We start from the raw sequence: 26,676 nt of genomic DNA on the forward strand, positions 1-26,676 counted from the left end.
TTATGCCCAAGATTTTTTTAAGTTTCAATCAGATAGTTCGCAGGTAGGTATTTAATCAGATAGTTCGCAGGTAGGTATTTAATCAGATAGCTCGCAGGTGGGTATTCAATCAGATAGTTCGCAGGTGGGTATTCAATCAGATAGTTCGCAGGTAGGTATTTAATCAGATAGCTCGCAGGTGGGTATTCAATCAGATAGCTCGCAGTTAGCTACTTAATCAGATAGCCGGCAGGTAGGTGTTTAATCAGATAGTCCACAGGTAGGTATTTAATCAGATAGTCCACAGGTAGGTATTTAATCAGATAGTCCACAGGTAGGTATTTAATCAGAGAGCCTGCAGGTAGGTATTCAATCAGATAGCCCGCAGGTAGGTGTTCAATCAGATAGCCCGCAGGTAGGTATTTAAGAGACCCACTCTAAGGCACCAGACAAAACTTCAAAACCGAACATTTTTAGTGACCTGGCGGAAGGTGCGGAGCGTATGTGTATGAAGTTTGGATGAAATCAATCAAAACATGTGTAGACGCATATTGTGGACAAACAGACAGACACATAGCATTCTTGTGGGCGAACAGACAGGCGCATATTGTGGATGAACAGACAGACGCTTACCATTCTTGTGGACAAACAGACATACGCTTAGCATTCTTGTGGATGAACAGACAGACGCATAGTATTCTTGTGGATGAACAGACAGACTCATAGTATTCTTGTGGATAAACAAACAGACGCATAGCATTCTTGTGGATGAACAGACAGACGCATAGCAATCTTGTGGATGAACAGACAGACGCATAGCATTCTTGTGGACAAACAGACAGATGCATAGCATTCTTGTAGACAAATAGACAGACACATCGCATTATTGTGGATAAACAGACAGACGTATAGCATTCTTGTGGACAAACAGACAGACACATAGCATTATTGTGGACAAACAGACAGGCACATATTGTGGATGAACAGACAGGCGCAGAGCATTTTTGTGGACAAACAGACAGACATTTAGCATTCATGTGGATAAACAGACAGACGCATAGCATTCTTGTGAACAAACAGACAGATGCTTAGCATTCTTGTGGATGAACAGACAGACGCATAGTATTCTTGTGGTCGAACAGACAGACACAATGATTAAGTGGGACTTATTAGTATAGATTTCAAGTTCTTAACAGCGTCTCATGTACAGCAACTAATAACCAGAGTGCTCCGTGTTTGTTTAAACGGTGTAATTAAGTCTTCACACAATGCCTCTATAAACTAGTGACAGAACTAGGAGTCGCATGCACGTAAGGCAGACCTTGAAATGAGTCATTTAGCAATATATCACAGGAACAATAGATCATCATGGTTTTATATTGCGTCTGTTCTAGGTAAAGGCCTTTTATTGATTAGACTTTAATCAATCTCCTTAATTTGTTCCACGGTGCAGACTGATCTAATGTACCAGCTCCTAACTAACTCCAAGTAATCCAATAAAAATTGGTATGGTTCTGGTTGCAGACTGTAGCATATTTGTCGCTGTCGGTGCACTTTTCTTTCAGCAACATTTTCTTGATGCAACTTCGCGAATCTCTCCTTGTACTGAACCGTCTCTATTATGTACTTTGGTTTAATTATTTCTTAACGCAAGCATTTAATATTTGCTAATAATAATGATTTGTATGTATTTACATTAAACTTTTTCAGGAATGTTTATTCTACAAATGCATCTTAGAGCATTCTTTGTTTGAGCGTGGTTAGCCTTGTCTCGTCTCGAGGGTCCATTTATAGAAGGTTGAATATGCCTTGCGCAGTGTAAATAAATTTCTTTTATACCAAGCAATAACTCCCCTGCATCTGCCTCAATAGATGGCAACTACTAAATTAGTATTGGCACTATTAGCGGAATTGACAGCTATTTGAAGGGCACCCACACGCTGACTGTAAGAAGCACTAAGTTAAAGAGACCTAATCAGATCTTTGAGTGGGGCTTGTCAGCCAAGGTTCAGGATTTGCTGGGAAAACGATGAACAGCTAGACAGGCTCACTACTTACTAATACTTTAACATGATGTTCAGGTTCGACAGGCAATGATGAGCCAACATCCACTTCTAAGCTTCCATCAACATCCGGATACGTAGCTTCCAAGACATCAATGTTAGGCACTCTGACAAACTCTTCTACTTCAACTGGAAAGTCTAATCACAGCCTTAAATCAAGAATTACATCAGTGGAGGACAGCCCAAAGATCAGTAACCTCAGTTCACCCACAGCAGCTGGCAACAGTATGAAGAGTTCAGCGGGCACCCGCAGTAAGTCTCTAGCAATCTATCAGCTCTCTGTATTATGATCTGAAACAGCAAAAACAAACCAAGTGCTAACGAATTCTCGGGCTATACAGGTTAGATGTATACAATTATCTTGTGGGGAATCCATGCTAATCATAATCTACCTTCCTCATCCCTCATTTGTTAAAGATGTAAAAATATTCTATTCTCAAGTCTATAGGTTGTTTGTAACTAAAACTTACCTGTTCAAGAGCAAATATTTTAAATGCCAAATATGATGATTAGGATAGAACAAGTTCTGCCAGCTGAGACACGCCTTATTAGCTATGTCAAACAGAAAAAGCTCTGTCAGATAGAGAAAGCTCTGTGAGATAGAGAAAACTCTGTCAGATATAGAAAGCTCTGTGAGATAGAGAAATCTGCGAGATAGAGAAAGCCCTGTCAGATAGAGAAAGCTCTGTCAGATAGAGAAAGCTCTGTCAGGTATAGAAAGCTATGTCTGATAGAGAAAACTCTGTGAGATAGAGAAAGCTCTGTGAGATAGAGAAAGCCCTGTCAGATAGAAAAAGCTCTGTCAGATAGAGAAAGCTCTGTGAGATAGAGAAAGCTCTGTGAGATAGAGAAAGCTCTGTCAGATAGAGAAAGCTATGTCAGATAGAGAAAACTCTGTCAGATAGAGAAAGCCCTGTCAGATAGAGAAAGCTCTGTCAGATATAGAAAGCTCTGTGAGATAGAGAAAGCTCTGTCAGATAGAGAAAGCTCTGTCAGATATAAAAAGCTCTGTGAGATAGAGAAAGCTCTGTTAGATAGAGAAAGCTCTGTGAGATAGAGAAAGCCCTGTCAGATAGAGAAAGCTCTGTCAGATAGAGAAAGCTCTGTGAGATAGAGAAAGCTCTGTCAGATAGAGAAAGCTCTGTGAGATAGAGAAAGCTCTGTCAGATAGAGAAAGCTCTGTGAAATAGAGAAAGCCCTGTCAGATAGAGAAAGCTCTGTGAGATAGAGAAAGTTCTGTCAGATAGAGAAAGCTCTGTGAGATAGAGAAAGCTCTGTCAGATAGAGAAAGCTCTGTGAGATAGAGAAAGCTCTGTGAGATAGAGAAAGTTCTGTCAGATAGAGAAAGCCCTGTCAGGTAGAGAAAGCTCTGTGAGATAGAGAAAGCTCTGTCGGATAGAGAAAGCTCTGTGAGATTGAGAAAGCTCTGTGAGATAGAGAAAGCTCTGTGAGATAGAGAAAGCTCTGTGAGATAGAGAAAGCTCTGTGAGATAGAGAAAGCTCTGTCAGATAATATAGAAAGCTCTGTGAGATAGAGAAAGCCCTGTCAGATAGAGAAAGCTCTGTGAGATAGAAAAAGCTCTGTGAGATTGAGAAAGCCCTGTGAGATAGAGAAAGCTCTGTCAGATATAGAAAGCTCTGTTAGATAGAGAAAGCTCTGTGAGATAGAGAAAGCTTTGTGAGATTGAGAAAGCCCTGTCAGATAGAGAAAGCTCTGTCAGGTATAGAAAGCTATGTCAGATACAGAAAACTCTGTCAGGTATAGAAAGCTATGTCAGATAGAGAAAACTCTGTCAGATAGAGAAAGCCCTGTCAGATAGAGAAAGCTCTGTCAGGTATAGAAAGCTATGTCAGATACAGAAAACTCTGTCAGGTATAGAAAGCTATGTCAGATAGAGAAAACTCTGTCAGATAGAGAAAGCTCTGTGAGATAGAGAAAGCTCTGTCAGGTATAGAAAGCTATGTCAGATACAGAAAACTCTGTCAGGTATAGAAAGCTCTGTGAGATAGAGAAAACTCTGTGAGATTGAGAAAGCCCTGTTAGATAGAGAAAGCTCTGTCAGATAGAGAAAGCTCTGTGAGATAGAGAAAGCTCTAAGAGATAGAGAAAGCTCTGTGAGATAGAGAAAGCTCTGTCAGATAATATAGAAAGCTCTGTGAGATAGAGAAAGCCCTGTCAGATAGAGAAAGCTCTGTGAGATAGAGAAAGCTCTGTGAGATTGAGAAAGCCCTGTGAGATAGAGAAAGCTCTGTCAGATATAGAAAGCTCTGTTAGATAGAGAAAGCTCTGTGAGATAGAGAAAGCTTTGTGAGATTGAGAAAGCCCTGTCAGATAGAGAAAGCTCTGTCAGGTATAGAAAGCTATGTCAGATACAGAAAACTCTGTCAGGTATAGAAAGCTATGTCAGATAGAGAAAACTCTGTCAGATAGAGAAAGCCCTGTCAGATAGAGAAAGCTCTGTCAGGTATAGAAAGCTATGTCAGATACAGAAAACTCTGTCAGGTATAGAAAGCTATGTCAGATAGAGAAAACTCTGTCAGATAGAGAAAGCTCTGTGAGATAGAGAAAGCTCTGTCAGGTATAGAAAGCTATGTCAGATACAGAAAACTCTGTCAGGTATAGAAAGCTCTGTGAGATAGAGAAAACTCTGTGAGATTGAGAAAGCCCTGTTAGATAGAGAAAGCTCTGTCAGATAGAGAAAGCTCTGTGAGATAGAGAAAGCTCTGTCAGTTATAGAAAGCTCTGTCAGATAGAGAAAACTCTGTGAGATAGAAAAGCCCTGTCAGATATAGAAAGCTCTGTCAGATACAGAAAACTCTGCCAGGTATAGAAAGCTCTGTCAGATAGAGAAAGCTCTGTCAGATATAGAAAGTTCTGTTTGATATAGAAAGCTCTGTCATAATAGAAAAAGCTCTTTCAGATAGAGACAGGTCTGTGAGATAGAGAAAGCTATATCAAATAAAAAGCTCTGTCAGATAGAGAAAGCTCTGTCAGATATAAAAAGCTTTGTCAGATAATATAGAAAGCTCTGTCATAATACAAAAAGCTCTTCCAGATAGAGAATGGTCTGTGAGATGCAGAAAGCTCTGTCAGATACAGAAAGCTCTGTTAGATATAGATGTGTTAACATACCTATTTAACATTGTGTCAGTGTTACTAGCCACATACATGTACGTACACGTATAAGGAATCCTCTTCACTTAATTTTGAATCTTTCTCCTTCATTGATTTCACTCCTTTTCTGACTTGAACTAAATGATAACTTTACACTATGTACAACATTATCATAGCACATAGGGTACTATTTAAATTGATATACTATCTAGTTAACTACCAGATGCTCTGTGTATTTGTGTCATCTGCCTTGCTCTTGGTCTGACAAAACCTTCAGCTAAGATAAACGGCAGATCACGGTACATTTACAGAATGTTATTGTCAGGGTAAGTATAAGTCGTTTACTTGTTCCATGTTGATAAACTAACATACATATTTACATTTGCTTGCTCACTCTTTTGAATAATTTGTCCGCACTTGTTAGCAACGAGATAATGAGTTCCTCCTACACACTGTCCCCTAAAGGTGAATTTTGGTAGATATGCATGCTTTTAGAGAGCTAAAGATGTCTATGTGGTAGATTGTCAGCAGGCTATGATATATATCTAATTGAAGTGTTTTTAAAAGACCTTTGTATTGGTTGAACTCTGAGAAAAAATCAACCCAAAAATTATAAATCTTGCTCTCTCAGAGCTTTTACGAGGAATGAGCTTTTAAGGCTTACTGTTTCTGAATGCAAAATCGCTATTTGAAGTATACCTTTTGCATTGGGTTTATAAACTTGTGTAGCACTAGCTAAACGCTTAGCATTGCACAAGTAATAAAAAAGTTTTGGCACAAACAATTTATTTTTATACAACTTATCCAACATTTACCGATACAAAAATTTAAATGAAGGTGGTTGTTTATTTCTGTGTCTCAAGTTTATTAAGTTTTCAAGTTAATTAAGTTATTTAAGTTAATTAAGTTTATGCTATATACACATATATCTATAGCATTTTGGGCAAGTCTGGGCATGTATTTTTTTCTAGTACACTGATAGTCTCATGTGTCATTGAAGACTGGTAGGTGTAATGAGTATGTCCAAAATGATTCCATAGTATAGCAAGGTGGCCGCGTGGCATAGTGTTTAGCATGCCTATTTGCAAAACCAATGTTTTCGAGCTTAATTTAAGTACAAGTTTATTTTTTTTGTTCCTTATAGGTCAAGTGTACCTATTCTAATTGCTATAACTGGACATACAACAAATAAACAGTTAGATTGATATACCTATAAGACTTAGTGCTGCTGTTCATTTTTTGAAATTTCATAAGGCTCTCTTTGAGTTAACAACATTACCAAGGCCTATTAACAACATTACCAAAGCCTAAGAAGTGTGAGGAGAGTTTCTGTCTTTCAGCATAAACAAGCATTTAGAATATGCATGTTAAGTCTTGAATGAATTTGTAATAGTAAATCTAGCTGTTGATTTGATATGCTTTCACTCTGTAGGACAACATTTCCCATCAGCAGGCGCAACTGGAGGTACAAATCAATATCGTAAGTGTTTGTTACAAATGATGCAACTGAATTTATTGTAGAATGATACAGCTTTGTGTAGCTAAACGTAAAATAGGACAATGTAGTATATTAAAACAAAATCATATACATGTACATGTACTACTAAATAATACAAAATACTAAACTATTATATAAAAAAATATACTGTAGTTTAATATGATTTGATATAATATAAAAATATAGTTTTGTGCAAGATAGTTTCACTTAATTTAATATAATGTTAATTAATTATATTATGTGTTATATATTATATATAATACATAATATAGTATTGTTTATATTATATATTGAACATATTAATATAATAATATATAATATATTATAATATATAAGAATTTAATATGATATAATATAAAATAATGTGCTGTTATATAATGATATATCATATAAAATAATTTGAAGTTTTGTTGTTAGCTATCCACTACTTAAAGCAGAATGTGTCAATGATCTAAGCTTTAGATGAAACTAAATCTTGTAGTTTATGAGCTTATATCGAGTATGTTTCTAATACTGATACACCAACAAGGCTAAAGCCTAAATACACAAAAGGAGTAGAGGTAATGCCTTTCGTAGCTTGTGTGACACATCAATATCAGACATTTTCTATTTGGGCTATCCAACAAAGCTCTTCAGAAATAGCTCTGCCAATAGAGCTGCTGATAGCTATTACTAACGGCAAGCTGCAAAACTGCCGTGACATGTTGTCACAGTTTTGCAATTGAAATTTTGAGCGTTCCATTAAGCACAACTGAAAGTTTGGAAATCCCAAAAACCAACTAGGTACAACTGAGAGTTTGGACATCATAAGGACTCACAAGGTACAGCTGAAAGTTTAGATATCATACGGACTCACTTGGTCCAGCTGAGAGTTTAGATATCATAAGGACTCACTTGGTACAACTGAGAGTTTAGACATCATAAGGACTCACTTGGTACCACTGAGAGTTTAGACATCATAAGGACTCACTTGGTATAGCTGAGAGTTTAGATATCATAAGGACTCACTTGGTACAACTGAGAGTTTAGATATTATAAGGACTCACTTGGTACAGCTGAGAGTTTAGATATCATAAGGACTCACTTGGTACAACTGAGAGTTTAGATATCATAAGGACTCGCTAGGTACAACTGAGAGTTTAGATATCATAAGGACTCACTAGGTACAACTGAGAGTTTAGACATCATAAGGACTCACTTGGTACAACTGAGAGTTTAGATATCATAAGGACTCACTAGGTACAACTGAGAGTTTAGACATCATAAGGACTCACTTGGTACAGCTGAGAGTTTAGATATCATAAGGACTCACTTGGTACAGCTGAGAGTTTAGATATCATAAGGACTCACTTGGTACCACTGAGAGTTTAGATATCATAAGGACTCACTTGGTACAACTGAGAGTTTAGATATTATAAGGACTCACTTGGTACAGCTGAGAGTTTAGATATCATAAGGACTCACTTGGTACAGCTGAGAGTTTAGATATCATAAGGACTCACTTGGTACAACTGAGAGTTTAGATATCATAAGGACTCGCTAGGTACAACTGAAAGTTTAGACATCATAAGGACTCACTTGGTACAACTGAGAGTTTAGATATCATAAGGACTCACTTGGTACAACTGAAAGTTTAGACATCATAAGGACTCACTTGGTATAGCTGAGAGTTTAGATATCATAAGGACTCACTTGGTACAACTGAGAGTTTAGATATTATAAGGACTCACTTGGTACAGCTGAGAGTTTAGATATCATAATGACTCACTTGGTACAGCTGAGAGTTTAGATATCATAAGGGCTCACTTGGTACAACTGAGAGTTTAGATATCATAAGGACTCGCTAGGTACAACTGAAAGTTTAGACATCATAAGGACTCACTTGGTACAACTGAGAGTTTAGATATCATAAGGACTCACTTGGTACAACTGAGAGTTTAGACATCATAAGGACTCACTTGGTATAGCTGAGAGTTTAGATATCATAAGGACTCACTTGGTACAACTGAGAGTTTGCATACAGCACAGCAAGGACTAATCTTCAAAATACATTTTTCTTATGCAGGTACAGCAGACGGACACCTCGTCCCTGCTGCCAGGAGCCTTAGAAACGTGAATCATCTCGGCAGCTTTAGTGGAATACCATCCAACCTTTTGGGTCGACCACCAGTAAACAAGGTTCCAATTAATGACCTGAGGCTAGCATCTAGATCTGAAGGCAACATAAGCGAACGACCAAGAAGCTTGCACAGCATAACAGAGCTGAAACGAGGTGTGCCAAATTCGAAACCTAGCCACGTATCTACATCTGACGGCGACAACCTTCACACAGGGTGTGGTAGCAGTAGCTCATCTAAGATTCCAGCAAGTTTCTATGTATCGCCCAGACCGCAGAGATCTTACAGCTATGCTGGCACAAATGTAGCTAATCCAGAGCTGTGCCCATTCACTCGTCACAACAGTTTGAATAATGCTTATGATAGCGATGAAACAGACGAGGACGTTTTACAAGTTATGTTAGAGGAGCCCTATAGTGCCTCCCAACCTCGCAGGTATGTTTTAGGAGAAATCTTTGACTAAACTTAGTTTAAGAATAACGCAAAAATAGTTCTTAAAAGTAAAGCATTCATCAGATTCCCATCTTAAAGAGGGTCACAGAAGTTTTGGATTTGCGTAATGTTAGTGATGAGCTAGATGTAATAGCATAGTGACCCGTCAACTACCTCACCTATCTACCTCTACTAGCTGGTAGTTACTAATATTACCGGTGTGCGCTTAATTGGTTTGACTATGCAAACTCTAGGCAATATTTAAAACTATATGCTTTGTTTCTTATTAGTCTAACTCTCGACATAATGAAATGCAGCATATTTCTGAAGCGTAACTTACATGTTTGTCTCATGTTACATGTGAATTGTTTTCTACAGAACAGCTACTAGACTGCGATATATAAAAGGACATCATTCTATCTGGTCTTCAGCAAGCGAAGACCTCCACAAAAAACAAGTTACTTTCCAGCTACCATCAACGCCAAATCAGGTAAGTGGACTTAACGAAAGTTATAAGTAAGAGAAGACAACTTCATAATAATTGAATTTTATTATGCCGTAACATACATAATATAGCTGATGAAAGATGAAATGGAAGCAATAAAGTATGGAACTCAAGTTTTTCATTTTAAGCAAAACACAAGAGACTCCTCTATCTAGTTGGAGTTGTTTGCTCGCCAACAAAATATACTGTTGAAAACAGTGATTTAATAGCCAAGAAGTAGATTTAACTGACCGAAAGGCCTAGTCACATGAGCTTGTTAGCATTTAATTCAATAAAATCAACATTGTCATTTTTAAACTTCTGCAACCTTTTGAAGCCTATATATTGTGATATGACTATATCTGGTAGTGGCACATATACATGTAGATAAGGTTATTTTGGTTAAATTGACTGTAAGATGATTTGTCTTCTCAGTTGATGCCATGGCAAGATTTAACTTCGAGCAAGTCATAAACTATTAACCAAAGTTTTGCTATAGAATGTACAAAGTGTCTATGACAAAGTGTTCTGCGTAGAAATTTGCCCCGAAAGCTGCCTGTAGCCATACCGAGTTCATTCCCTGTAGCCCACTGTGATTATCTTGGCCTACCATGACCAGGCTAGTATTAGTTGACCAATGAGATAAAACAATTTAGCTTGTTAGAAATCTACCTATTTTCACCGATAAGCATGAAACTCTCCAACCAAATTGGGTAAAAAGTAACAAAAAGAGAATATTCCCATAATCTGCCATAAAAAAAATTGCAAAAAGTTTAGAAATGAAGAGTTTTTGCGAAATACGGTGTTCTTCTCGGCAGTAGCCTGTTTGAAGTATTTTAAAAGATTTACAACAGTCTCCTTTCACTTTTATATTAATTACTCTTGAAGCACTGTTTGCACCAGTTCAGCTGTCCCTAAGTGTGCACGTATTACCAGGTTGCTAAAGAGTACAGTGTTGCCCTACCCTGCCTTTATACTAAAAACAGAGATAGTTCCATAGAGGTGTACTTTTATGAATGAATACATTAAAAATGGTGCATAATACTATAATACAATAAAAATATTATATTATAGTAGGTAGGGCCGCCCGTGGGCAGATGAGGGAAGGAGTAGGTAGGTGGGTGAGCCCATGGTCAGATGAGGAAGGGATGGATGAGCCAGTGAATAAATGAGAGAAGAGTTGGCAGGCCAGTGAAGAGATATTTATAATATGATTATATAATATGGCCTGATGCAATGTTAAAGTTTATGGAATTTTGACTCTTTAAATTCCATATTGCAGTTCAAAAAGTTAAATGATAAACTAATAATTACTATAATAAGGGCTGAGTTCGTTCGAAACCACGCTGAGAAGATTAGACAAAAAGATTGCCTCACACAGGAAACCAACCCAAATATTCCTAGATTCCAGATTGCAGATTACCCAGATTCCTAGCCCAACTCACTAATGTCTGGGCCAATCAATCACCTTTTCACATTGAAAAATAATTGTGCCCATACTTATTACACCTGATGATCTCTCAAGGCGCACAGTACAGCCAGCGCACTCGTATTTGTTTTAGCCTATAGACTATAGACTAAAGAAGATCAACAATGTTCATTGTAACGCTGTCACTCTGATGTCTATGGCATACAAGTTTAAGTTGTACGCCATGGACATCTACATATACATAAGTTGTATAATCATTTTCTAGTGTGTCTGGAACAGGGCTGAGCTAAAATTCTATGTTAACATCTAGAGCCTGCTTTATAATATTACAGATACTCTGTTACATTAAACATGGTTAATCGTCTTCTCAAGCTCTTGGTTTAAAGTAGGGAAGAAGGAAGGCATTTGACGGAATAACCAAGGCAGAGGAAGTTGATTGTATGCACTGACACTTTAGTTTTAATCTTGCCTGATTCGCTATTTGCGCAAAAACCTGAACTCTTAAACTCAAAAATTCACACTCTGTAAGTTGATTAGTTTTTAACATCCCAATATCCTTTGCGCAAACAAAATAAAAAAGTAACACTATTAAACCGAGGAATAATGTATTGTGACTGGATCAACCAATTTATAACATAAACACCAATTTTGTGAGCATAGAGGTCTCTTTTTTCTCCACTATTGCTGAATAGGTATGCTATGCCAAGTTGTGACAAGATATGACAAGTTGTGTCTTTGACTACATGTATTTACTAACTGGTTGCTTAGCAATGTCCACTGAACTATTTTGACATTGTCAAGTATATAATTCTTATAGCTTGAGCATCAACAATTGCTATTGATAGTTAAAACTGCGGGCTATTCGACCAAGATACCTACATTAGATGACCTGTGATGTCTAGGATAACATATATATATATATATATATAGTTAGGAGTTATGTCAGCATCACCAGACGACTGTTAGGAGGCTCTGAGCTCACATACAGTAATTAATACAACCTCAAGCTGCTGCTAGTGATAATATTGTAAAAGAAATTAGCATGGATAAGCGCCGACGTTACCATTTGCATCGCTTGGCGTCTACTAACAGCCTTTTGAGAAATTCACTTAAGTTTTTCGAAAGCATGGATGCCCAAGTGTTTGCTGACTCTAGGAATATTGAAAGAGATAAGAAGACAGGTAAGCAAACACATGTACATTATTCTGTTTGTTGAATTATAAATGAGAGTGCTGTATAATAACCGTATAAGTAAACACAAGGTATGTACGGACTTATTGGTTGTACTTATTATTGTAAAGATGACCAAGAGAAAGTAATTAGATCATTAACAAAACAGTGATACCTATTGGTAGATAGTTAGGATAATTAGGCCAGTGGGCAGCTGAGGGAAAAGAGAGCTGGCCAGTGGACAAATGAGCGAGAGATGGAAAGGCCAATGAGCAGCAGATGAGGAAAAGAACGGTGGGCCAGTGGACAGATAAGGTAAAGGTTTGTTGGCCAGTAGACAGATATGAGAGGGCGAGCTAGGCTAGTGGGTAGATGAGGGAGAAATTACTGGGCCAATAGACAGATGAGAAAAAAGTGAATAAGACAATGAACAGATGAGGGAGAAGTGGGTGGGCCAGTGGACAGATGAAGAAAAGAGGCCAATGAACAAAAAATGATGGATGGGGGATGGGGGCTTATCTAGTGGGCAAGTTAGGGATGAATAGATGGGCCAATGATCAGATGAGAGAAGACCGGATAAAATAATGAACAGAAGAGGGACAGGCGTGTGAGCCAGTAGATCGATAAGGGAGAAGTGGGTGAGTCAGTGGGCAGATGAGGAAGGGGTGGATGAGCCAGTGGATAAATGAGAGAGGAGTGGATGGGCCAGTAAATAGATTAGGCAGGAGTTGATGAGCAGGTGGACAGATAGAGGTAACTAGGGCAGTAGACAGAAGAGTGACAAGGTAAATAATCAGATAGCTGCCTACATGAATAAATGAACAGACTGGTAAGCAGGTGAGTAAATCTATTGCAGATGGGTAGATATATGGAGGATGGGCAAACATATGAATGATTATACATGTACGAATGGATAGATAAGCTTGTAGATATATAAATAGAAGGATTGGTTCGCAGACAGCAAGTAGATAGAGGAACCAAGAGGTGGATAGGAGCAGAGGTGAATAGATAGGTATATAAGAGAATAAAAGGAAAGTGTTGCCTTTAGGCGGAATACAGTAATATGATAGATAGATAAACAGCAGAGGGGAATGCTGCTACTGGAGCATTTGTGGGCTGAAAGTTGGTATAAGCTTCCTTTGGTACGCAAACTTTGAATGGTTAATTATAAAACATGCTAATGGTTTGCGATTTCCTCCTTGCATTCTCACTTTCACACACCACACTTATTTGGTAACTTGTACCGCCAACATCCAACAGTTGTCAAATAGTATTTTATTATTTTGCTACTAAAACTTACTTTTCTTCACTAAATTCTGAAAAATGAATAATAGATTATAAGGCAGCGCTGTACCAAGACCTCATGCTCAACCACCTCTTACTAACCGTTGTTAAAAAGGCTGTGACTGCAGCAGGTTACAAACTGGCAGCGGACAGCGTAGGGGCAGCTATTAGAAACGACAGCGATGATGACTCACAAAGATCAAGTCAGGGAGCTACATTTGTTGCACGGCGCCCTCTGACTAGACAAACAACTGCCACTACTCTGATACTGAAGGAGAAATGTTCTATGTATGCAAATGTTGATGGAAGAAGACAACTTCTACCGCATACCAAGGTTTTTGGCTACGCATAACACTTAGTGTTATATGAAATTTATGCAAAAGTTCTATCTTTTAAACAATTGCTTAAAATGGTATTCAAATGTTTGTAACAAGTATTTGTCTTAGTTATTATAGCCTAATTGAAGAGGCTAAGGGCCACAGGCTACACTAATCTATATAACATGGCTGAGTGTCAAACCTCGCATCCGATTTTCTTAAATGGACTGGGGAAAGGAAGAGAGAGGTTTGTTCTTGAACTTCTTAGCTTGTTTGTTACTATTAAGTACCACAGGCTAGAGTGACATGAATATTCAGACATCCCCATAATAGTCTCAAAGTGGTATTATGACCAGCAGGTCAAGGACTCGTTACTCTTCATGCTTTGTGTCAGCATCTCCCACTAGTAACATTGAAACTGAGTTCACGGAGTCTATTATGTACCAGATCATGGTAGCTTATAACAATGCTAAGAGGCCTACATACTACTCAGACATGCAGTTGAACTAAAAACTAAGGCTCACACTGCATAGAGAGATAATTAAACCTCATCCTTGTTGTACCTCATCTTATCATAAAAATCTCTTGCAGACCAATAAACTTTTACTTTTATCTGAGGTCGTTTTTATTTACTTTAGTCAAATTTTTTATTTTAAATTTTAGTTATACTAAGCGAGTTTAATTTTTATCATAAGTATTAGCAAATAGCTTTAGAATATGAAATAAGGAACTTAAAACATTCTATATTTTGTCTCTAAACTGGAGAAACAATGAATAAACTTAGCATTTTAGTGTAATAAATTCTCTCACACACAACATGAGCGCTGTTATTATAGTTGTTGTTATTATTATTATCTTGTTTACTTGAATAGGTGAAAATGGCAAAAAATTATAGTTTTTTGTCACCAAAAGTTGAATTTTATTTAAACATGAGTTGCCAACTCTTTTCTATGGTACTTCTATAATTTACTTGGCTAACAATTTCTAGCAAAACATACTGATGTGCAAAATAAATAACAACTAGTTAGTGTTAACAGTAATTATAATAATATTAACAATATTAACAATAACGATAGTTTCATTGGGTCGAGTGGTCCATGGTCTATTGGAAAAGTTCTCTATTACAGAGATTTTACAAGTAGTCGCTATAACATTCTGTTCGCGCCGTGTGTACTTTTCTAAAATTTAAAAACAATTGCTAGCCTGCCACTCCGAAGTACACTGTAGTCTTTGTGAGAACACTCAGAGCACTCTCTGCATAATATGCATGCAAATCAATGTCTAGAAAGCCAGCTTATATTAGGCCTCTCATATCGCTGACATAAAACTCTAACTCTCATAGCTGTTTAGTCTCGGAGTCGAAACTGTTACGGTTCATCATGGCAGTTGCGACTTACGGCAGCAACATCAGAAGATCTAGCAATGCCTTTTTTGATAGAAGAAACCATACACATGTGATTGTAAGATAATTTACACCATATTATTCATTGCATCATTACCAGATGTGTTTGTTTGCTCTTCTTAGTGACGCAATGTCAATTGTGCTTATTTGAATGTTTGTGTATGGCTAGAAGTCAAGTGACGTCATGTCAAGTTATTAAGTAGAGCAGCTTAAACAGTGCTTGTCTTATTTTCTGCTACAAAAACAAGAAGCTGATGGTTCTGAGAATACCAAGTGTTTATTACTTTTTAATCGTGTTCTATGATCCTTTCCTATGGCTCGCTTTTTGCTTAAACCAAAAAGTCATGAAACCGAAATATTGATCACGATTCTGTAAATGTGTATGTAGAAATATTTTAGGTAACGATCAAAACTCACAGATCATTTATATTCCGACACCCCTTTGAAAATAGCTTCTAGGCTTTTTCTGAATGAACTCTACAGACTTTGAACTGGTAGAACATTGGATGCCCTTCATAGCAATAGCCCTTGTGTAGCCCAATAACCTTTTGACCTCTGAACCCCGGCTGCTTTTTACATTTTTTGTTGTCAGCGACTTATTACTTCAATTGGCTATTTTTTATGATGTTTTTTTTATTTTGTAGTCTAAATTTTAAAACTTAAAACTTTTCTGAAGTCTAAAAGTTTATATAGAAGGTTAGTCTGAAGCTACATTAGCTAAACATTACAAAAAAATGCATCGCCCAGGATTTGATCACAGACATTCCGCTTGGTAACCAGACACACTATCATCTGCACCATTTAACCACCTTGATGCATGGTGAATAATTCTGCACATAGCTAACACACATATGAGCTCTAATGATGCACGGAACTGCTAGTGTACTAGTTAATAATAATGCTATTTGTCGAAAAAAACTCTTTCCATGTTTTTACAATGCTTGCCATAGTCTTACAACAATCTCTGTGTAGTCTTACAACACTCTCTGTGTAGTCTCACAACGCTCTCTGTGTGGTCTCACAACGCTCTCTGTGTAGTCTCACAACGTTCTCTGTGTGGTCTCACAGTGGTCTCACAAAACTCTCCATGGTTTGACAACGATTCATAGTTGCACAACGCATTCACTTATAGTTACTAAGCATTATGCTGTTCCTTTATAGTCTTGTTGTGATAGTTCTTTGATAGTAGATTACAATAAATTATGACCAGTATGTTAAGAAGACAACTCCTCAGAAGCATGGTTATCAGTAATCTATGATAGTGAACTAAGTAAACAAAAACTTGAAACTAAATTTTGAGACTTGTTGGTTAACCTAATTTTATGGTATTTAGAAGACTCTGTAAGAGTGTTTAATAAGTGATGGTGAGACAGCATTTATGCAATTTTTAATCTTAACAGTTCTTTTGCCAGAAACTTGATAAAATAGTTCAATTAAAACATCAGCAAGGGAAAGCACACTGCAAGTATCTGATGTAACATGTAAATCAACTTGCTTCTAATAAAATTCTTTTGAGTCTGATGAAGAGGCTAACTTTTCTTGGTATAAAGTTTTTCAGACTCATATATAAACAAATGCATGTGAAGGCTGAGTGAGTTGATAAAGGAAAGATTTAGCGGCTTAACAAACAGGCTAGATAATACAGTTTTAGGGAATAATAATGATAATATAATAGATAATACAGTTTTAGGGAATAATAATGATAATACAATAGATAATACAGTTTTAAAAAGTTTGCTAAAAAGAGAAACTAAGGTCTAATTAAAAATTGTACTTTTTAAAATACAGTCTTTCTGTGATATCATCAGGTGATGGATACTTCCAAACTTTCCTAATGTTAGTAGTTTAGTTTGAATCCAAGTTTGATACAAAAGTTGAGCTATTCTTTACAGACTCATTTTCTGCCATGAGTTATTTAAGAATCTCTTGTCTGTATTATATATTATCTTTATACTATATAATTAATTATATAATTAATTATATAATTAATGCTGAGATGCAGTGAAAATACTAACTATGCTTATTAAGAAGGCATAAAATCTAGTATTCTTATTCTGTATTTTTATTTTCATTAAACTGTCAAATGCGAAATTGTCATCTTACCATCTCTAAAAGGATAGTAATATGCGGGATTAAAAAGGCATCTGCGTAATGATGGGAAAACAATATTAACATATGATCATTATAGATGGAAATTTGCTGACTAAATCTAAATAAAATATGGCTGCTTCAACTCATGGCGGAACTCCTTTCTTTTCAAGCAGCTGGTGTGCATCTGGTTTAATAAAATCTGTTTACTAACTAGCAAGGATATCTGTACTTTATGCCTATAAACTGTCGCTGGCTATAAGTGCAACAGTTGATAGCTTGACTCGTGATAACAAACTTTAGCGCTATTGTTTTCACATTTTACATTGTTTTTTATAAACAATTCAGGAAAATCAGTTTTAAAGAAATGCCTAACTCTAACGGTTTAATAATTATTTTGCTTAAAATGGCAGCAATTCTTTGTTTCATAGTAAAAGTTGTTATATAATGGCCATCTGGCTAAATTATTATGGCTTATTATGTTGCAAGAGACAGAGAAGTCTTGTTTATAGCTATTGGAAATTGTTATTATACACACCGTATGCAAACATTTACTGAGAACATGCCGTCAAGCCAATCGAGATGGCCAATTAAAATTTTCTATTCATCGACGGGAAAAAGCTCTCCTACATTTCAACACGTGTTTGTAAAATAGACAAGTATCGCATGACTTTCAAAAGTCATGTAATAGGATTTTGAGCTGCATATCACCATTTCAACAATGAGTTTTCTCTTCAATACCTTTGACAGATATTTATCATATTAATTTTACAACCAAGGCAGATATACGTGTACGGTGTTTATGGCATCGAATCTTCCTCAAAATATGTTGCGTATCACTACTTGTAATCTTACTTCACAGTGTATATTTAGTATACAACATTTGTACCAAATGTATATTTGTTGTGAGGTATTCATGTGAAATCTATACTTGACATGGGGTATTTGTATCAAGTATGTATTATATATGAACTAAAACAACAAGTGTATATTTGACACATTTTATTAGTAACAAACGTTTGCTTAAAAAGAGCTATCTTTAATAAGTGTATATTTACTATATACTACATGTGACAATTACATAGTAACTGGTCCTTACTATCTCTACTATCTCTAACTAGGCGTGATTAATTTGTACTATCTCTAACAAGTGTATGATTGATTTGTACTATCTCTAACAAGTGAATGATTGATCTGTACTATCTCTAGCAAGTGAATGATTGATTTGTACTATCTCTAACAAGTGCGTGATTGATCTGTACTATCTCTAACAAGTGTATGATTGATCTGTACAATCTCTAACAAGTGAATGATTGATCTGCACTATCTCTAACAAGTGAATGATTGATCTGTACTATCTCTAACAAGTGTATGATTGATCTGTACTATCTCTAGCAAGTGAATGATTGATTTGTACTATCTCTAACAAGTGCGTGATTGATCTGTACTATCTCTAACAAGTGAATGATTGATCTGTACTATCTCTAGCAAGTGAATGATTGATTTGTACTATCTCTAACAAGTGAATGATTGATCTGTACTATCTCTAACAAGTGAATGATTGATCTGTACTATCTCTAACAAGTGCGTGATTAATATGTACTCTCTCTAACAAGTGAATGATTGATCTGTACTATCTCTAACAAGTGAATGATTGATCTGTACTATCTCTAGCAAGTGAATGATTGATTTGTACTATCTCTAACAAGTGCGTGATTGATCTGTACTATCTCTAACTAGTGTGCGATTGATCTGAACTATCTCTAACAAGTGAATGATTGATTTGTACTATCTCTAACAAGTGTGTGAGTAATCTCTACTATCTCTAACAAGTGTGTGAGTAATCTGTACTATCTCTAACAAGTGCGTGATTAATATGTACTCTCTCTAACAAGTGAATGATTGATCTGTACTATCTCTAACAAGTGAATGATTGATCTGTACTATCTCTAGCAAGTGAATGATTGATTTGTACTATCTCTAACAAGTGCGTGATTGATCTGTACTATCTCTAACAAGTGTATGATTGATCTGTACTATCTCTAACAAGTGCGTGATTGATCTGTATTATCTCTAACTAGTATGTGATTGATTTGTACTATCTCTAACAAGTGTATGATTGTTTTGTACTATCTTTGACAAGTTTACATTTAGTGTGTCACAAAGAGCAGCTAAAAAACATTTTTTTACTCCAAATGTCTTTGAGACTGAAAATTCATCAGCATATTTTAGTGTATGTTCTAGAATTATCTAAGAGTTGGGAGCAGTGCTCTATACTGCTGTAGCAATTTATATGTCATGTCCTTTGCTTATGTTCTTACCAATAGAATGATAATACTCGCTAATGAAATATAATGAAATATAATGAAATATTTGAATGTGAATACTTTAATATATTTTAATATTTTAATATATATTCTAGTATTTTAATACAAATATTTAATTGAAGCAAAATTTTTATTTTACTTCAATTAAAGGTTTTAAGATCTTTCATGGTTTGTGTTTTCATTTTTTCGTGACGGTTACAGTTTTCAAATCATTTCAGCTTCCGTGATATGAAAAAATTGCTTACAACCACTACCAACTATTTTGAAAATATCATTGCTAGCTGCTTTAACAATATTTTACCTAATGTCCGTTTTTTATATCTATGTGTATATGTGCATATATATGAGTATATATATGTGTATATATATATTTGTATATGTATATATGTGAATATGTATATATATGTGTATATTTGTATATATATGCATATATCAGCTGAACGATATATATAACGCCGGGTGTATAATACTACCCGGCATTGCCCGGGTGTTAAAAATCAGCTTATAAACAATGAGAAGTAATGAGAGTTGCCTGCCACTTGCTATTAGTCTGGCACAACGCCAATGGAAAATTGGAGTAAGCTTACTAATGAGAGAGATTTGTCTCTGTGATGTTTATGCAATCACCCTGCGTCATACACAAAGCCATTGGGTATTTGCTGCCATGTTATAGCGACATATATTGGCTAGTGAGGAAATCAATCTCTGTGGCCTAATTGGTACGGCGTTGGACTGGTGATTGGGAAGGTCTGAGATCAAATCTTCTTCGGTAGGATTTTTTATTCCAAGATTCTAATAATAGCTATAGCTGGACATACACACCCACAGACGAATACACGAATACACACACAAACTTTGAAAAATATCTAGATGGGTATAGTATATATATATATATATATATATATATATATGTATATATTCCTTTAAACAGCATATACCATATACAAAGTTAAACAAATTTACCTATTTATATATAATGTAACTAGCCGAATACCCAGCGTTGCACGGGTATTAAAACAGCTTATAAACAGTGGCAGTTAATGTAGCTGCTTGCCATTAGCTTGGCACATTGCCAATGGCTAATTTGAGTAAGCTAGCATCTGTATTGCTAAATTGACTAATAAAAACTGTGAGAGCAAGCTTTAGTGACGCTGCGCTGTAATGCAGAGTGGCTATGCGATGAGTCGCTATACGTATTTTAACCCAGATAACGACTCACATTGCCCAATGAATCCAATTGCATCTTGCGTAGCTTAATAAGTTAGCTTATCACTTGGTGAATAGTACGTTCCGAGATCAAATCATCTGCGATACGGATATTTCATTGCTAGAAGCTAATCGTTATACCTAGACAGACCGAACCACAGACAAATGACAGAAAGGCGACAAACTTTGAGATTTATATATAAATATGTAAAATTTAATTCAATGAAATTTTGTAACCAAAGGATATTAATCAAAATACCCTGAACTATTTTTTGTTTAAACTGAATTTTCTAAAAACTTTAAAGAAATTGAAGTGCTCAAAAGATTGAAAGCTATACCGAATTTCTTTGATTTTGTTAGGAAAAAATTTGTGGTAGAAATACACTGTGTCTTTGGTCAGATTGTTCTCTATTGATTTGGCCTGAGAGTGGCAGTTTATACAGAAGCAATTTTATACTCCTAACAGCGTCTAATGGTGTAAGAAAATTTCCAAAGCGTTTAACTAACCATGGCTGGCAAATTATGTCGGCATTAGTAACAAATTGACAGTAGAAAGTGATAGTTTACTCAACTCGATAGCTCTGACAAGCTCTCACTCTCGATAGTCACTCTCAATCACAGGGCTATAAGACTAATAAATAGACATCTGTTAGCATTTTTACTGTCAAAGTGAAGGAATATGTTCAAGTAATTAATCTGTCTTTAGTTGAGATCTCATGAACATAGGGAAGGCGGGAAGAGCTGTATGTAACACCTGTGTCTCATGAAGGTCACTGAATAGCCATTGAAGATAGTTAAGCTATGATTTTCTGATACCTATCACTTCACGGAGCTATATCTGGTTCATTGTGTTAAGTACTGTACAGTTGACGGAAGGTGTTTGCCTACTGCTCACCTAACACACCTAATATGCACAGGGCCTTGAATAATTCATCAACATACAAATATTACCGCTCAGGGGCTGCAGTCGTTCCTGGAGATAACTTTGTCCCTTTGGCAACGCTAGGCAATACTGAAGACCATTCCTTGGCAGCGATATAGAGTCACAAATGTCACGAAGGAACACGGGACAGGAGCTAGAAGGCTGCATTAATACTGAGCAGTGGACTTATAGCCTTGAATTCTTCTGTTTAGACAGCTTTGCCGGAACTCTCTGTCAGCATGGTATCATATTTCTAGCAGTTAAAATTCTATTGATTTCTTTACGAATAACAATCAAGAAATCATTGGTTGAGATTGTCCGACTTGTAAGAAGGCAATTTTATCATGCCGAGTGACACGCCACGGTGCAGTTGAGTGAGACGTAGGTGTAGGAATGGCTGAGTTAAACCACTTCCTGGGTGGCCGGCTACACGGCTGGGCAGGAATAGGGTGGAACACAAAACCCGTCTTGGTTACGGAATCACGAGAACGACGTTCACGATTTGGTGGAGGGGTAGGTGGAATTTTTGAATGTTGTGTTTAGATGAGGACATCTTCATTATATAACAATGAGAGTACGCATACATGAGCTTTATCTGTGGTGGTAGTGAATGTCTCAAACAAAAATACCATTCTTTTTTAAAAAGTGGATTTCCAAATTATATTGCATGCCAATGTTTTTGAAAATAACTGTTTTTTTATCAAAAACAAGGCTAAAGAATGGTAGCATTTACGATTGTAGTCAAAGAAATAAAAAGGAAAGCCCATTAGTCAAGTTAGCTTACGAGATAGTATTATGAAGTCATATAGTGTGATAGGCTTTGCCTGGGACTAGTTGGTTTGTTGATTATTTTGATAACTTTCAACCTCTAGCCACAGTTTTACTCTATAAGCTAAGTTGCGGGCAGGCGTGTCTTGCCTTCCTAAGATACTTGTTAGCTTTAAACATTTGTGCTGCTATAGTTTGAGCTGCATAAGAAATGTGCAAACAGGATTCACTGACTGAAAAATGATAGAAATGTTTAAAAATATGTTTAAGGTTTTTGCTTCAAGATGATAAAGTGAAAAGACTTTCAAACTCTCTCTATTTCTCTTTCTTTGAGGATTAACTCACGTTGCCTGGTCTTTGCAGATAATTTTTGACAGCCATTTCTCCTGAGTCTGTGTATTACTGAATAATAGTTCGACCTACATGTGACTAGGGTTGTGCTTCCATATTTAGATTGACTGTACCTCCTACTCAACCATTGCTACGGTTTTAAAGTTATGTAAAGAATCGCCTCCGCTTCTCTCTATATATGTCAGGGAATGGAGGCATGTCTTAAAAGTCGTCAGCAAGCTGAAAAGGCATGATTATCGCATGTAGCACTGGGCAGACCTAAAATCTTTGGGATTATTAGTTATCACATCAAAAGCCCTAAGAAGTAACAGCTTGTAGGGTTATAACATGTGCAAAAGTTATGTTTAAAGTGATTTCTATTGGAATTCATGAATAGTTATCACAAAATTTTCTCTGGCTGATAGACAATCGAGAGTGAGAGCTTGTCAGAGCTACCAAGTTGAGTAAACTATCACTTTCTACTGCCAACTTGTTACGAATGCCCTGTTACGAAAGGTTAGTTAAACGCTTTGGAAAATTTTCTTACTCCATTAGACGCTGTTACATGTAGGAGTATAAAATTGCTTCTGTATAAACTGCCACTCTCAGGCCAAATCAATAGAGAACAATCTGACCAACAAAATCAAAGAATTTCGGTATAGCTTTCAATTTATTCAGCTGACAACAGCATCCATGCCCAATAACTGACATTACAACAGTTGACAAGGTGTCTAATATGCATTTCTTCCGGATTGAGCCTCCTGTTCAGTATTTCACCAAACTCGGGTAAACCGTTGAGTTTTAGTTTGTTTATTGATGTCTTGCAGGAGTAAATGGAAAACATTTCTGTTATAAACACAAATTGACTGACACAAAGTTTACAGTCATTGAACTGGACCGTAAACTTATAAAATGTTCATAAAGGCTGGTTCACGCTATATCGATGTGTGTCGGCATTTTCCTTTTGGCGCTCATCATTGATTATGTGAACTGGTGACCGATAGCATCGACGAAGCAATGCGGATACAGCGGAAAAGGCCGCAGTTGTCAAACTTTGCCGATATTTCGCTGAGCATCGATAACAGATCGTATAATGTGAACTATTTGGGCGATAGTAATACGCAGTCGCGGATAGTGTGATTTCTTTATTTCCACTTATGATAGTTGCTGCGAGCCTAGTATTTGATTCGAGCACACGAAAACAAAGAGTTTTCTTCGCGAAAAATTAAAAAGAAAAATTAGAACTCTGTCAGGAATTATTTCCTGATGCAAATGCGGATGAGTTTGGGATAGTGTGAACATCGTTATCATCGACATTCATCGAAGTATTGTGGCATCAACGCCGAGATATGGTGATATAGTGTGAACCAGCCTTATGTGTGATGTGATGTCTGCAGGGCTACCTTTGGTCTGAGCCTAGCTAATTGTTGAACACAAATTTAGACACTTTAGGATTTTATAGACAAGTTCCTCCACTAGATTTGTCATGTTAGCAAGTTGTAAGACCCAAACTGTAAATTGCTTATATCTGAGAAGCTTGACGCCATACGCTATGCCTGCGATGATGATCGCATGTAATACACACAGAGCAACAATTCTCATCACTGCTAGCATTGAATCAGAACTGTAGACATCTCATCCAGGACCTAGGAATATACAGTGTACATCATTAGATCAAACGAAAACATTTTCTGTAAATAATAGCTGTGTTCCCGCTACCTGTTATTTGCTTTAACATGTTTTAAATGAACAGATATGTTTACTCGTATCGTTACAGGATATTAAACTTCTGCTCTCACAAGGTTGGTTTAAAAATCATAACAGTTCAGCGTTTGCTTACAGCGGTTTTACACAGTAAAATCAATTACGTTCAAAGTAAATAGTGTTTTTACTAAAATAAACTTGCCTTACATCGGATTACTGAGATTCTCGGATAGCTAATTATTTCAGGTCAACACAAGCTGTTCTTTGATCACGAGTATTGGCTAAACAGGAATGTGAAATACAGAGATGGATAGTCACAAGAAATAGACCAGTGGTCGTCAGACCCTCAGACTGTTTTTTAATAAAATACACTTACGATGCATAAAAACTAGCTACAATTTTCGAAATAAGTCCTGAGTGGTAGTGTGACAGTAAGAGAAAAGTGCTACTGAGTGGTAGTGTGACAGCAAGAGGGAGGTGCTACCGAGCGGTAGTGTGACAGTAAGAAAGAAGTGCTTACATCTCAGCTATCTGTTTCTTGGTCTTTCTTGCAAAGATTCATGTTTTAACTATCTGCTTCCTTGCAAAGAACCTTATCTCAACTATCTTTTTCTTTGCCTTCCTTGCAGTTCTCAACTGTTACATGCAGTTTATAAACTAGTCAGCAGCAGTTTTATTTCATGCATTCACTCTGATGTGACTTCCTCGTATTGGTAGTTCAACTGGCCTGCTGCTTGCGTGTGCAAAGTTGGCAGCATTGCTGGCTTCAGCCATGTAGATAGTTGTAGGCACTAATCACAGGCTTCAGGGTAATGTTCACTCTGCACACACCAGTTTGTTCTGAGTTATAAATAGCAGAGAGCCACATGGGAGGTAACACTGGCTCTTGAGTTTACGAATCTTTACAAATCTTTTGGAATATTTATAAATATAATGCAATAAACATTCTTAAAATTGTTACTATATATTATATACCATAATATAATATATTATATTATATTATACTATTATACTATATATTATTTATTATATACTTTATATTATATATTACTATATATTATATATAGTAATACAATATATAATATGCATTATATATAATATATATTATATTATATATAAATTATATATTTTATATATAATTTATACTATATATAATACAGCAATATATAATATATATTATATTATATATTGTAAAAAATTATTTCCTCACCCTTGTTAACTCAAGTGGGTGGTAATGTCTAGTCAAACTCGGGTCTCCTACCAGAGACCTGGGAGTTGGAGCACTCGCCTCAAGATCTTAGCTGTTCCCAATATTGCGCTTTGATGTAAGCCACATTTGATGTGCAGGAGTTATTAAACTCTGTGCTCCAATGAACAACATAACTACAGTTGTTATTACATTTCATCACTATTCAATCTTCTCTCCGAGAAGAAGATATAATAACAATATCTTCTTTTCCGAGAGGAAGATATAATAACAATATGAAGTACATATATAACTTACTTCATATCGTTATTATCTAGATATATAATACCAGTTTTTGTAAATATATATGTATACTGTACATATTTTTTTAGCATATATACATACAGCAGAAATCGGACGATAGCCCTGAGTTTTATAAAGTTGCTCCATTATTACATCGAATTAGGCTGGTTAGGATTAAAATTAAGCGTGCATGTTACAGTTTTTTTTTAATAAAAGTGCGTGTTTAATTAAAATGCAGTTTTTTAGAAAATTGGTTTGAAATACTACAAGTGTTTTAAAAATTGTACAAAAACAGTCACAAGTTGAGCCATTTCATACCTACACGCGAGGGAAGATGACTCCTAATGTACCTAGCTACACTTACCGGTCACTGCGCACACAGTAGACTTAAGCACAACCTCAGCAACTATGTAAAACACATGTAATGTCAAGGCCATGGTAAACATCCAGGCTTTTCATTCTTGCGCCACAGTACCTGCATTTTAAAAGATAGGAGTGAACAAACATGTGCTACAAGAGACCAGGTCACAAGCCAACAAGTTAGTAGCAAGT

General features: G+C 36.2%; 1 protein-coding gene across 1 annotated transcript in view; it reads left to right on the forward strand.

Moving 5' to 3' along the window:
* The window catches only part of LOC137407244 (uncharacterized), a 92,579-nt gene that overhangs the window by 5,695 nt on the left and 60,208 nt on the right, over positions 1-26,676 (forward strand). Inside the window, exons 2-4 of the mRNA XM_068093849.1 lie at positions 2,061-2,294; positions 8,721-9,207; positions 9,583-9,694. Of these exons, the coding sequence (XP_067949950.1) occupies positions 2,061-2,294; positions 8,721-9,207; positions 9,583-9,694 (833 nt within the window). The remainder of the gene's footprint in view (positions 1-2,060; positions 2,295-8,720; positions 9,208-9,582; positions 9,695-26,676) is intronic.

Source organism: Watersipora subatra, chromosome 10 (assembly GCF_963576615.1).
Source record: "Watersipora subatra chromosome 10, tzWatSuba1.1, whole genome shotgun sequence".
Taxonomy (NCBI): domain Eukaryota; kingdom Metazoa; phylum Bryozoa; class Gymnolaemata; order Cheilostomatida; family Watersiporidae; genus Watersipora; species Watersipora subatra.